The sequence below is a fragment of the Anser anser genome (assembly GCF_964211835.1).
Source record: "Anser anser genome assembly, chromosome: 1".
NCBI classification, from domain to species: domain Eukaryota; kingdom Metazoa; phylum Chordata; class Aves; order Anseriformes; family Anatidae; genus Anser; species Anser anser.
In genome coordinates, this window is record NC_139720.1 from 147,857,586 (window position 1) to 147,870,279 (window position 12,694).

Below are 12,694 nucleotides of genomic sequence, written 5' to 3' on the forward strand. Positions count from 1 at the left end.
GGATAAACAGCAAGGTGACAGAACTTGCTGACAATGTTGGGCTATCTAGTATAGTAAAAAGAAGAGAGCTCATCACAAAGTACATAGGAAGTGCCTTTGTAGCACTGAGTGATTAAACCATCAAAATTAATGCTGGTAAATATAATGTGGTATATGTGAGAAACCATAATCCTATTCATGCAAATTTTAGAAAAAGTGATGAGCTCTGAATTACATATTGCCACTCAGTAAAGAGATCTTGAACTACATTATCTACAAAAACATCAGCTCAGTACATGGTCAAAAAATTTAATTATTAGGCAAGGAACAGAGAACATAACACAAGTTATCACTACATCAGCGTACAAACCCTGAAGTTCTGTATCTTGGATTCTGTAGGTCTTGTGTTCCTATTTCAAAAAGGCCACATAAAAGAACAATCAGGATAATTAACAGTACGGAACAGATTCCATACAAGGAAATAATGAGTAAGTTAGGACTTCTTAGAAAGGAGAACGAAAGAAGGTGGGAGAATGCGGTGATAACTATAAACCACAAGTAACGTGGAGAAAGTACATGGCTGGGTCACCATCACTTCCAATCCAAAAAAAACACCAGAGGATATCAACTAAATAGAGTATACTTTAAAAACAAACAAAAAGGTATTTCATAAGAAACTCCTAACACAGCTGAAAATCTCACTGCCATAAAAGATTCAATGTTAAAGGCAAACTTTGTACAAAATTGAAGACTATTAAATAGAAGGATGCATACATATATCTGTTTCAGGTTGTGCCTGAGCCACCAGTTACAGGAGAAAGCATCATTAATTGCTTTCTCTAATCATATACTCCTTCCTAGGTTACTGCTACAGTCCAGCAAGACACTAGGATAGAGAGACCGCTCATCTGAAGATACACTTTTGTTCTTATGTCCTTATAATATGCACTAAAGGCAAAATGACTGGAGTTAAAATTCACACACAGAATGCAGTTTTGTGCCCACTTTTGATGAAGAAATTACAAGTGTACACTGTTGAAAAAACTGCAAAGGCATGATGTTGATGAAAAAAAGAGTCCAGTGCTTTTAAGTCCAGTGCTTTTAATTTAGTATTAGAAATAACTGCCTCCTTCCAAAAAAAGAGACTTACCACAAATGTTCTGAGGTATTTTCCTATCACATACATGTAAACTACACTGCTTTCTATATTAATTCAAGATACAGACCTTATTAACTGCCCCCCACAACCCTCTTCGCATTATCAGGATGTATTTTACCATTTCCAATACTCTAATTTACACAGAAAATGCAAATTTAAAAATACGTATTTTAAATACTTAAAATACTAAATTCTTAACAGGGAATCCCCCAAGCTCATTTATTCCCTTATGGACTATTTTGATTAATTTTTAAACAGTTTAAGGGGTGAGCCTAAGCATTTTCAACTGGAATAGTCATAAAAAGTTTATTATGCTTGACAATTTGACAAATTAAATATTAGCCTCCATAGGCTTCTTAAAAAAACAAAACTTATCACAAAACTTTCCAGATAATGTCACTAACAATTTAAATGTCGATGGACCTTGCAGAAAAATTGGAGCTACAACACTCATGAAGTAATAATGGGGGAAGGGCGACCAAGCTGGTGAGGGGTCTGGAGAACAAGTCTTACGAGGAGCGGCTGAGGGAGCTGGGATTGTTCAGCCTGGAGAAGAGGAGGCTCAGGGGCGACCTCATCGCTCTCTACAGTTACCTGAAAGGAGGCTGTAAAGAGGTGGGGGTTGGTCTGTTCTCCTATGTGCCTGGTGACAGGACGAGGGGGAATGGGCGAAAGTTGCGACAGGGGAGTTTTAGGTTGGATGTTAGGAAGTACTTCTTTACCGAAAGGGTTATTAAGCATTGGAACGGGCTGCCCAGGGAGGTGGTGGAGTCACCATCCCTGGAGGTCTTTAAAAGACATTTAGATGTAGAGCTTAGCGATATGGTTTAGTGGAGTACTTAGTGTTAGGTCGGAGGTTGGTTGTCTCAACACTTTATGAGACAGATTCAAAAAGATCAGCTTGAAAATCCTCCCAGACAACTGATTTCCTATTCAGCACACAGAACAGACATCTTCAAATCACTTCACCCTAGTTTTTATGCCCTGATTGTCACTCTCTCACCCTAATAATTTTAATTTAAGTATCTTACTTAAATGAAACTCAGATTGATTAGATCTGTTATATTTTCTTCATCTAGATAGCAATTACACTGGCAACTGAAAAAACAGTTACCAGTGTCAAACAAAAATGTTCACAGAATTAGGCTTTTTTAGATAGGTTGCAAAATATTTTTCTCAATTTTGTCTGCTTCTATACTGTCTTTAAGTTCTACTGAAGGGAACTTAACACTTACTAAGAACAAATACAAAAACCTCATTCTCTTCTGATAAAGTAAATTGACCTCTGTAAACCTCAGTAAGTTTGTTATCCCGCAAGTGTAGGACTCAGGATACTTATAAATGAAATGGAAAAATTCTCCCAGAACTTAGGAATGCCTCTGAGTATTAAACATTTTGCTTCTCTCCCAAGGCTCGTAGTAAAAAATTTGGACATGTTTACGTAAGACAAGTATCAGAAACAAAAATGACCTATAGCAACAAAGGAGCGCTGTGTGCACATACTGATTGACATGTAACACCTATCACTGCAAATCTATTTGTGTGGCATCTGGAGAAAACAATTTGCCTCAGCTTTGACCACCACTACTGCAGTGGAAATGTACACTATTCACTTTGATTAACTTCCAGTCGGAACCACTTCACGTATATTTTAAGTGTTGCGTGGCAGAGTTGCTCCTGACATAGAAGAATTACTTCAAAAAATTATTCAAGCAATCTGGTTAGATGTGTGTTCTGTAAATACAAATAGGAAAAAAAAAGTATCGAAAGAGATCCAACTATTCTATTTTGGTATCTCAGAAGATCACATGCAGGATAAAAACATTTTCAAGTGAACTTTTATTCAAACACAAAGCCATTGTGAATTTCCTATACAAATACCTCTAAATTCTGACATTCCTGAGCCGAGTTAGTAGGTAGACCGATCCATTTGATTTCCTTCTTCTCCTTAGAGATAATGTTCATGGCCATAAGGACATTTAAGGCATCATAGACACGTCGTCTAATATTCTTCTGGTCATAAGCCTGCTGTAGACATAGTGCATTAATCAAAAACATACCTGTGACAGAAACATTTGAAAATAAAATATATTACAGTAAATGGGTAAGCTTGGGTAGTATCTGAACTGTTTCATTTAGCAGGAGGAAAAGAAATGGAAATCTCTAAAGAAATGTATCTTCCCCCATTGAGTTCACATATACTTGTCCTCCCATATACTTACTGATTCATTTGGTGAAATGTGATTATCAGTGGTACTGAACTCTGCAACCAACTCGTCTGCCACCTCATTATATGAAGTGGTTCCTTTTCTTTGTACCTTCTCACAAACCTTCATAGAGAAATGACGTAAACCTTTGCCATTCTTCTCTCCTTTTTTGTTCCGCTTCCTAAATATACACATAATATGTAATTTAAGAAGATTTGAACTTTGGAATACTTAATGTTGCTTTTTCAAATACAAGCACACTACAGTAAAAAGCAAGTCTTCCCTTTCGATCTGCTCCTCACCCCTTTCCAACATTTTCTTCCTATTATTCCTCTTCCCCCTCCCCTGCTAAAATTTACGGTAACAATTCTACCATCTTTATGCTTTATATATATTAAATAAAATATATGTTATATATATATTATATAAACATATATAAATTATATATATATACACATATATATCTTTATGCTTTATATATTATCTTTATATATACACACAATACAGATTTATCTTTTTGGCAACTCTGCTAGCTCCAGTAGCAGATAATAAGTTAACGACAGGGATGTTCCTTAAAGTCAGTAAGGAAAACCTTACAATCTTCAAGATGGGGGCGAAAGGCTAAAATGAGAAGTGAATTATAACAGATTATTTATTTCTTTTTAGATAGAACAATATTCAACCGATGTAGGTTATGGGCTAAGTCTGATACTGATTGAACAGATACACTGTTTGAATTCACTTCACTGGTTGAGCACCTCTCCTATGAAGAAAGGCTCAGAAGAGTTGGGCTTGTTCAGCCTGGAGAAGAGAAGGCTCTGGGGAGACCTTACAGCAGCCTTCCAGTACCTAACAGGGGCTACAGGAAAGCTGGGGAGGGACTCTTTGTCAGGGAGGGTAGCGAGACGACCAGGAGGCTTTAAACTAGAAGAAGGTAGGTCTAGATTAACCATTAAGAAGAAAATCTTTACTATGAGGGTGGTGAGGCACTGGACCCAGGTTTCCCAGAGCTGTGGATGCCCCATCCCTGGAGGTGTTCAAGACCAGGTTGGATGGGGCTTTGGGCAACCTGGTCTGGTGGGAGGCGTCCCTGCCCATGGCAGGGGGTTGGAACCAGATGGACTTTAGGGTCCCTTCCAACCCAAACCACCCTATGATTCTATGAAGCTATTACAAAAGCTTGAAAGTTACTATAGATGAATGAAGTATAATGATTTTTTCTGCATGTCTTTTAAATAAAAAGTTCTGCGTAACTTGAAGAGAAATCTAAGTATCAACAGAATTAGTATCAGAAATAGAACCTCTCGTTTTCTCAAATTCATCATAATTCCAAAGTAGAAAACCTATCTTATGTGTAACAGGACACTGATGATAATTTCTGTCTTAAAACAACTACAGTTAACAAGAGACCCTTAAAAACAAACCTGCACAAAAAAAGACATCAGAACACCACATTCATTGTATCTAAAATTTATCTGCAGTAAAGGCTTCATTCTTATTTAAAATGATTCTTCAGGATATACTTTTTCAATCTGAAGTATACTGTCTTGTCTTGGAAATAATCCAGCAAAATAGAAATGCCAAATTAAAATGTGAATCAAATCAGGTGAATTCCTGTGTCCTTTTAGGAGCTGAATTCTCTAAATCCAAGTAACATGAGAAAATCTGTCAGTGTTTACAGAAAATATGCTACTTGCTTGTATGACAAATGAGCAGATATTCATTCCTGTATGACTATGCCTATTTTTTAATATAGTATACTTTAATGTTGAAGTGCTCTTAGTTGAAAGGTAAGTAGACTGTCCTTCTCACACAGCTCACCTCAACAGCGCATACACTATCACAGCGAACGTTTAGAACAAAAGTTTCAAGCAATTTATTAATCCTTTGCAACTTTTATTTAGCTCACCCAGCAGACCACGGCGAAGAATCTGCCGTCTGGTTCTGTGATACAAAATGTGTATTAGGTGTATGTGGGCTTCCTACCAGGATAGTATTTGGCGCTGAAGGTCTCTGAGGTGTACTGATAACCTACAGTAAAGATAAAATCATTTGGAAAATAAACATAAGTATTCCAAGATATTCAGACGCTGCAATATTCAAGTGATGTATTATCCAAGCATGAATAATACTTTGTTTCTACCCACTTCTATTAGATGTTTTCAACTTACACACATTAGCATAAAAATCTTCAGACTACGTATTACATAGTTAGAGCACTCCCTAAGTAATAATCATTTGTTTCGTCCTTCCTAAACAAGCTTTTCATGCTAACCTTCTCACTTAGTGCAGAATTTGGTTTTACACAAAAGCATTCCATTTTCCTTTAGCTACAGTCTGCCTCACCAACAAAATTTAAAGTTTATTCCCCAAACTAGCTTCAATAATTTAGCCTTTGCAAGAATAAACTAGAAAAACTTAAAAGTCGAAATGAAACCATCCACTTAAAACGTTTCCAATTCTTACAGAAAGCCAACCAATCTCCCCTACTACTATTCATAACCAAAACTGCTCATTGTGGAAAACAGAACGAGGGTGGGGGATACAGAACAGGCGCTGGGTGTATGTGAACCAGCTCACTTTCTCCCTGGGGGAAAAAAACACCATCAATTTTGCTACTGGCAGTTCTCTGCCAACTACAGACCAAAAACGTTAGCTGTTTTAACCTCTCGTGTTAGGCCATTTTTTACAGCATGTTTTTAAGAAGAGTTGGAATAAACATCTCCAGGCATATTCGAGATATCTGATCCCACTGTTTTGTCTTCTGCCCTTAGATGACCACAATTCCTGTAGCCACCCACCAACAATTCTGTCCACCACCTTTTCACTTTCACTGATCTCATGAAAAAAAGGCCTGGTTCACCAACATTTCAGAATGCCATGAGGACAGCCAGTGTGCTGTTCAGGTAACACAGACAATAGAGAGAAGAGAGGAAAGCTCTTAGCCAGTTTTTATTCCTTAGGGATACAGTTAGAGAGGACTGGTAGAGATGACATTTTTCTTGCAGAGGCTAAAATTAGAGGGTCCCACCCTACTCCCTTGCTTCCCATTTCCACAAACAAGCCCACCATCACCGTGGTGCCTAACACGTAACACAGTGCACAAAGATGGGAAGCCAAACCCATACAGAGGGAGGGAGTGGAGTTATAAAACTCAGAAAAACAAACCATTTGGCAACAGCAAACACTGGAAATCTACTGTGCTCAGTAGTGTCGTTAAACATTCAGCAGTACAAAGAAGTAAATGGATGGAGATAAACCCACACTCATTTCTAGAATGGAAAATTGAAGTCTGTTTAGTAAATTCAAAACCTGCTCAGCGTTCCCAATCTAACTCACAGAAGTCTGCAAACTAGACAGAATCATATGCTTTCATGTTATATCTTTAAAAAGCTCAACTTTTACATAAAGAATGTCTCAGATTTAAGCTTATATGTTATGCAAACAATACGTATCTCAGACATAGAGAAACTTAGAAATACCAGAACTACCCTTAAAAAATTCTAATAATTTCTCTTACATGTTGAAAAGTCTTTATATAGCAAACAACCACATGTTAAAGACTGCTTTTTTCTATGGAATGGAAATAAAACTTACAGACAAAAATGAACTTCTTCAACGTAGCAGGGATGTTTGTTTTTTAATAGCCACTTTAAATCTAATTATTCTTGTGGTTATATACAGGAAAAAAGAGTGGTGATTTTTCTTGTTTTTTTGAAAGATGCATCTATACAACCTCTTAAAGACAAGGACTGCCACACAGGCTTAGAATTTGTATGTTTTTAATCCAAAATCCGTATCATCTACCAGTAACTGCATTAGATTGTTGCCAAACACGTCCAATTTCTTTCAGTATTTGAAGGACACAAATGGCAGAAATACTCCAGAACTTCAGAAAGAACTGGTGAGCCTCTCTACATTATAAGCAAGTGAAGGAAAACTCCTTAACAAAGCAGCTGTCTATACCAAACGTCTTACCAAATCTGAATAAGCATGTACTGATGTTACAGAAGACCCTACAGCCTAGAGCTTCAGATTCTGCTGAAGAATTACTTGGTGTTATTGGCTCCTTAAAAGAAATGTTGATGTCCCTAACTTTTACTCACAAGTACATAAACAACCACGACTTCAAATGAAAAAAACATTGAAAGAGTTAGGCAGTATCAAGTCACTGGGAACATCCTAAAACAAAAGCTTATGCATGTAATTATAAAATCTAGTTTTAAGGAAAACATGGAGAGGAGAGGCAAAGAATGAAGAAGCAGAAAAAGACATGTCTGCTGTTCTCTAAAGTTTCCTGATTTACAGGGAGAACGAGATTACAATCCGGCTCCTTAAGAACCAGTAAGATCAAGACCATGGCAAAGAACAGTGAACAGCAAGAGCCTACACTAACCACTTCACTGTACTGAACACTGTCCCCATGTACATTTTCCTGCTAAGAAAAAGAAATCAGACTAACTGAACAAAGAACACAAGCTCAGCAAATTAAGTACTTAAGTATTAAAAAAACTGGTTTTACCAGCCAAGGGTTAGAAAGTTGAACAGGGTCACAAGCCAACTCATCAACTCTGATCCTCAAGAACATTTGGCTCACTGACAGAAAATTCTTGCTGTCCTTCTATATCATAAAGCCAGAAGAAATTTATCCAAGGTTTCTCTCTATATATACATAAAATAAACAACTCCACCTCTTCTTTAGTGACATACAACCAAGCATTTAATTTTGTATTGGTAATAATAGCCTATACAAATATGCTCTAATATGGGACCCTTATTCCATCAAAATTTATTATCGCCTTATTCTGAATATTTTAGCAAAGTGATAAAGAACTTATTACTGAGAATGTGAATTTCACACAGTCATCATACTACCAAAGACTACGATATCAAGAGTGGTTCTTTCAGAATCAAAAATTTTAATAATCTTACCATGCAAAATTAATCATTATAATACAGATGAGCATTTGTCAGTTTAAATATGTGATTTGTATGTGTAAACATACACACACAGATATACAAACAGATTTGTATACATTTATTTACTTATTGTTCAAAGTTTAAAAAGGCATCAGACAATTTGTCATTTAATTATTAAACCATGGCTTTCGTACTTTGAGAAAAGGGTTTTGTAAGTTACCTTTCACTTTCAACATTAAAATCTACTATGTACACAGCCTAGCAATAAAACCTGGAAGAGATATCCTACATGTCATTACAACTCTGTTTCCTTGTTTGGATTAAAACTGTCTCCTACTAAAGAGACAACTTCAGTTAAACTAATTTTAATGCACTTTAACTTTCAAGTAATTGCTGGAGGGAGTTAGTTCACCTCCACCACTGGTAATACAGCACAAATAATCTGCAGTTATACTGACACTTTGCTACTTAACTATCTTCAGTCTGTCTCAGATGGGACTCCTCAAATTATGTGAAGCTCAAGAGTTGAACACAGTTCATGTTGCACTACTGCAATTCAATTACGAACACTTGTGGATGTAGAGGTTTGGTTGGTTTGTTGTGCCATCTCCCCACCCCCAGGCTCTCTTCAAACTGACAGCTGTACCAGAGCAGCTATCTGAGCATGGTCACAGTTTTGAAGTATAGTCAATAAGCAATTATACAGATAGACTGGTAATTGCAGAGGGAGTGGACTTTCCACAACATCTGTGCAGTTAAAGTGACACAGTTTATAGATTCAGGCAACCTCAGTTATCAGACACTCCCTAGAGCTTAGAGTTGGGCAAGGGAGATGGTAAACTTGTATCAAGAAGAAACCCAAATACAAGAAATTAAATTCCAAATGTTTATACCTTACAGTAGCTTTCCAGAAGATGAACTGAGACCAGCTCTCAGTTGATCTCAATTTTGATCAATATAGAAATGACTTCTCACAACCTATGTATTATCTACTGCATTATTAGATTCTTTGAGTCCTCTAATTTCACATACCACACACAGAGCAAAAGCAAGCATTTAGGCAAAAGGATATCTAAAATCAGCATTAGCATTAAAAAATGTAGCATAGCTTTCAAGTTTGTTCCATCTGACTTCAATCTCAGTAAAAATGTGCTAATGGAATTAAATTTACATGCCTCCATTACAGAATCTGGAAGAACCACTGATTAGAAGTGGCAACATTAATGAAAGATAAAGCCACCTGAATATTCAGGTAAGTTGATTTGACAGTCATCTTTGCATTTCTTTCTGCAAAAGCACATTTGTTCTAATGTAGTAAGTCCATTAAAATTAGAAACATTTAGACAATCTGCACATGACAAGTGATGCTGAATATCAATCTACAACTCAGATTTACAGTATGTGTAATCAATAAGAAAAAAAACGCAAAGTCTCCTTACCACTTGTTGTGTAATGTTGACATTAGACTGTCCAAATGTTTTTGGCAGGAGCTGCTTTCCGAGTGTATTTACTGTAGAGGGATGTACAGCCAATAGAGAAACAACTCCTAAAAACAAATACAAGTACAAATCTTCAGGTCAGCCACATTGTATTATTTTAGCAACTGCAGTTTCAGAAATATTACTAATGCATATTAACAGAAACTAGCTCTGAGCTTCACAGAGAGCCAACATAAACGTAGTGTTTATGCATCTGAAGAAAAAAAGATTCTTAAAAGATTTTTAGTATGTTGTCTTAAGCTTCCTCGTGTGACCTTACAGCTCAGCGATCTAGTATGAGCATGTTTTAACTCCTCATACTCTATTTTTTCTCTCAAAGCACAGTAGCAGAGCTAACTGGTATCTGATAGAAGGCGTATTACCCTCCTCATCTACCCTCTTTCCTTTGTGGCTGTTGAAACCTTTTCCCACACCACCCCAAAACTATGTCCAATTCCCCAGCATACAACAGACTCTTCTGAGGCATGCTGGTCTACAAGATACTGTATTTGGTTAGCACAGGCTTTTCCAAGAGAGTATTCCCAACCTTCCTCTTTCTTTTAGGTACCCTCTTCCAGCTGAAGGGAATTGAAGAACTGAAGCACACAAGAAACCAGTACTTAGCAAAACACACGCAACACAGTAGACCAACCCTGCAGGGAAAGCTGCTCTCTTCCTGTTCACAAGCCATCCATGGTCACTGTTGATGGTTAAGCCTTAAGCCACATAAGACAAAAGTTCAACTACAAAAATTCTACACCAGGTATCCGTAGTGACTTAATGCTCCATACCAGTCTTTAAATAAATAAGCAACAAGGACTGAAAAAGAATCATGGGGCAAATAAGGTGAGAGGTTTGACAGCTCCTTCCCTGTCAGAAGGGCATGGCAGAATTCTCATTCCTCTTCTTTTTCCCTTTATCCAATGCAGAGAAAATAATTATTGCAATAGCTGCATCAGGAAGGTCCCTAACCAGTCCTTGATGCCCTCCATCCCTCTCACACGTGCAGGTAGTCAACACAAAGTTGGAGTCTTAAGTCCCTCCTTTCCGAAAGGCCTGTATTTCCCAGCTGCCATTACTATACCATGACAAACTGACAGCTTCACTCAAGAGTTATTCTGAGCCCCACACAAGCATAGGATGCTGTAGCCCATCATTCTTCCAACTTTTGAATGCTCCTTCAGAGTCAGCAGGTATCTAGCCTGTCACACAAGGAAGGCTGTTACGCCTTTCTCTTCCTTCAAGTAGAGCCATCACTATTGCTGCCTTTTTTATTTTTTTGGCCTTCCTCTTTGCAGAATGCAGTAAACCAGAATAAACTACTTTGACTAGTACCGCTTGTGTATCTTTGCTCAGCTACTCATCAGTGCGCTTTTTTTTTTTAAACCTTCTCATTGCTTGAAAAACATGAAAGCAAACTGAAGATTCGACTTCCAGCTTAAGAGCTGCAACTGCTCCAAGTTAAGCCCCCTTATCTATTTGATCTCTCATTTTACAGAGCCTTTTCCTTACCTTTGATGGTTCTTGTTGCCTGTACACTTTCTAGGTCTCCTACCCTTTGAGATTTATTTTTGAATGGGACAGACACATTATTCATGACAAATGAATGACATATGTTATTGTATAACATTTATTTTACTCCCTATTCCTTCCCAAATAATTCTGAAAATGTAATTTGCTTGTTCCCCAGCAGACACTGATTTCATGTTTTCATAATATAGCCTACAATGACTTTAATAACTTTCCTGAGTGTCAAGAGCTCACTAGGGTTCCTCATTTTATCTGGTTTAGTTTTCATCAATTATTAATCCATGAGATGACTGTCCCATTCTCTGACACCTTAGTTTCTTTAACAGGCCAATTAAGGACCTTGATAATGTTTTTTTGCTGTTGCTTTCAAGAAATCCAAGGACATCACACTGATTAGATATCCCTTATCCATACATTTGTTGATTCTTTCAAAGCTTGACTTTGAAAAGACGTAACTTCCTAACTTCCCTTTTCCCCTCCTTCTAGAGAAAAACATGTTAACTCCTGCCCAGTATCACATTTATCCATGCCTACTAATACTCTTCTCTGTTATGCTCTCAGCTGATCTCCTGAACAGAACACCGACTTCCTCATCTGCAGTTCAAGCCCGCCAAGAATCAGTGCAAGGTATGTCCCTTCCTATCCTGGTAGGATATTACTTGCACGTGACAAGATTATTCCAAGCATGCCAGAAGTACTTCTGCTACAGTGAGATAACTTCATAAACAACAGTCTTGCCATGAGATGCTCCCGAAGCATCTTCATCATCTGTCAACTCTACAGACACACACACACACTTTGCTCTCCTGATGTGTTCAAAACCAAAGCAATTCTTTATGCTATCATGTTGTTTCCATTTAAGCAGTCAGCAAAGACAAATACAAATGCACTTGTAACAGTCCAGTACAACTCCACGCAACAGCAGACGTGAAGAGTCAAGTGGTTAGCTCTGCAGAAATGGACCCAAGGGGGTCCTGGTGGACAGGAGGCTGAATTGAGTCCAAAACGTACCTCTGTGCTAATGAAGGCTTAACAGCACACTGGCCTGCATTTAGAAGAGATCACCAGGGTCAAAAGAAGTGATTAGTCTCTTCTGTGCCTGCACTCTAAGCTGCATCTGGATTACCCTGTTCAACTTTGGGGCCACAGTGCAAGAGGATTCACAAACAGGAGAGTTCAGCGTAAAGCTGCCAACACAGTCAGGGTACTGGAGCTTATGATGTACAAAGAGAAGCTGAGGGAGCTTGGTGTGTTCATCCCGTAGGATGGATTAAGACAGGACAAGAGGTCTGTCTGTGGCATCTGATCACTGCCTTCAAATAGCAAATGGGGAGCTACAGAGATGACACAGCAGAAGGAAGAGAGGCAAGTCTCAAGTTGCTGCACACAGCAAATTCCAGCTAAATACAAGGGGGAAAAAG

General features: G+C 37.8%; 1 protein-coding gene across 7 annotated transcripts in view; it reads right to left on the reverse strand.

Annotated features, from left to right (window-relative positions):
* The window catches only part of TFDP1 (transcription factor Dp-1), a 41,797-nt gene that overhangs the window by 7,217 nt on the left and 21,886 nt on the right, over window positions 1-12,694 (reverse strand). For 3 of the 7 annotated variants that reach the window (XM_083834561.1, XM_083834559.1, XM_083834560.1), the window contains 4 exons: window positions 9,705-9,811; window positions 5,255-5,376; window positions 3,361-3,526; window positions 3,020-3,163 (listed from right to left, as the gene is read on the reverse strand). In XM_083834561.1, coding sequence (XP_083690687.1) covers window positions 3,020-3,163; window positions 3,361-3,526; window positions 5,255-5,376; window positions 9,705-9,811 — 539 coding nt within the window. Of the gene's footprint in view, window positions 1-3,019; window positions 3,167-3,360; window positions 3,527-5,254; window positions 5,377-6,513; window positions 6,618-9,704; window positions 9,812-12,694 lie in introns of all 7 variants that reach the window. The other 4 variants (XM_083834558.1, XM_083834556.1, XM_083834557.1 and 1 more) reach the window with 2 other exon arrangements.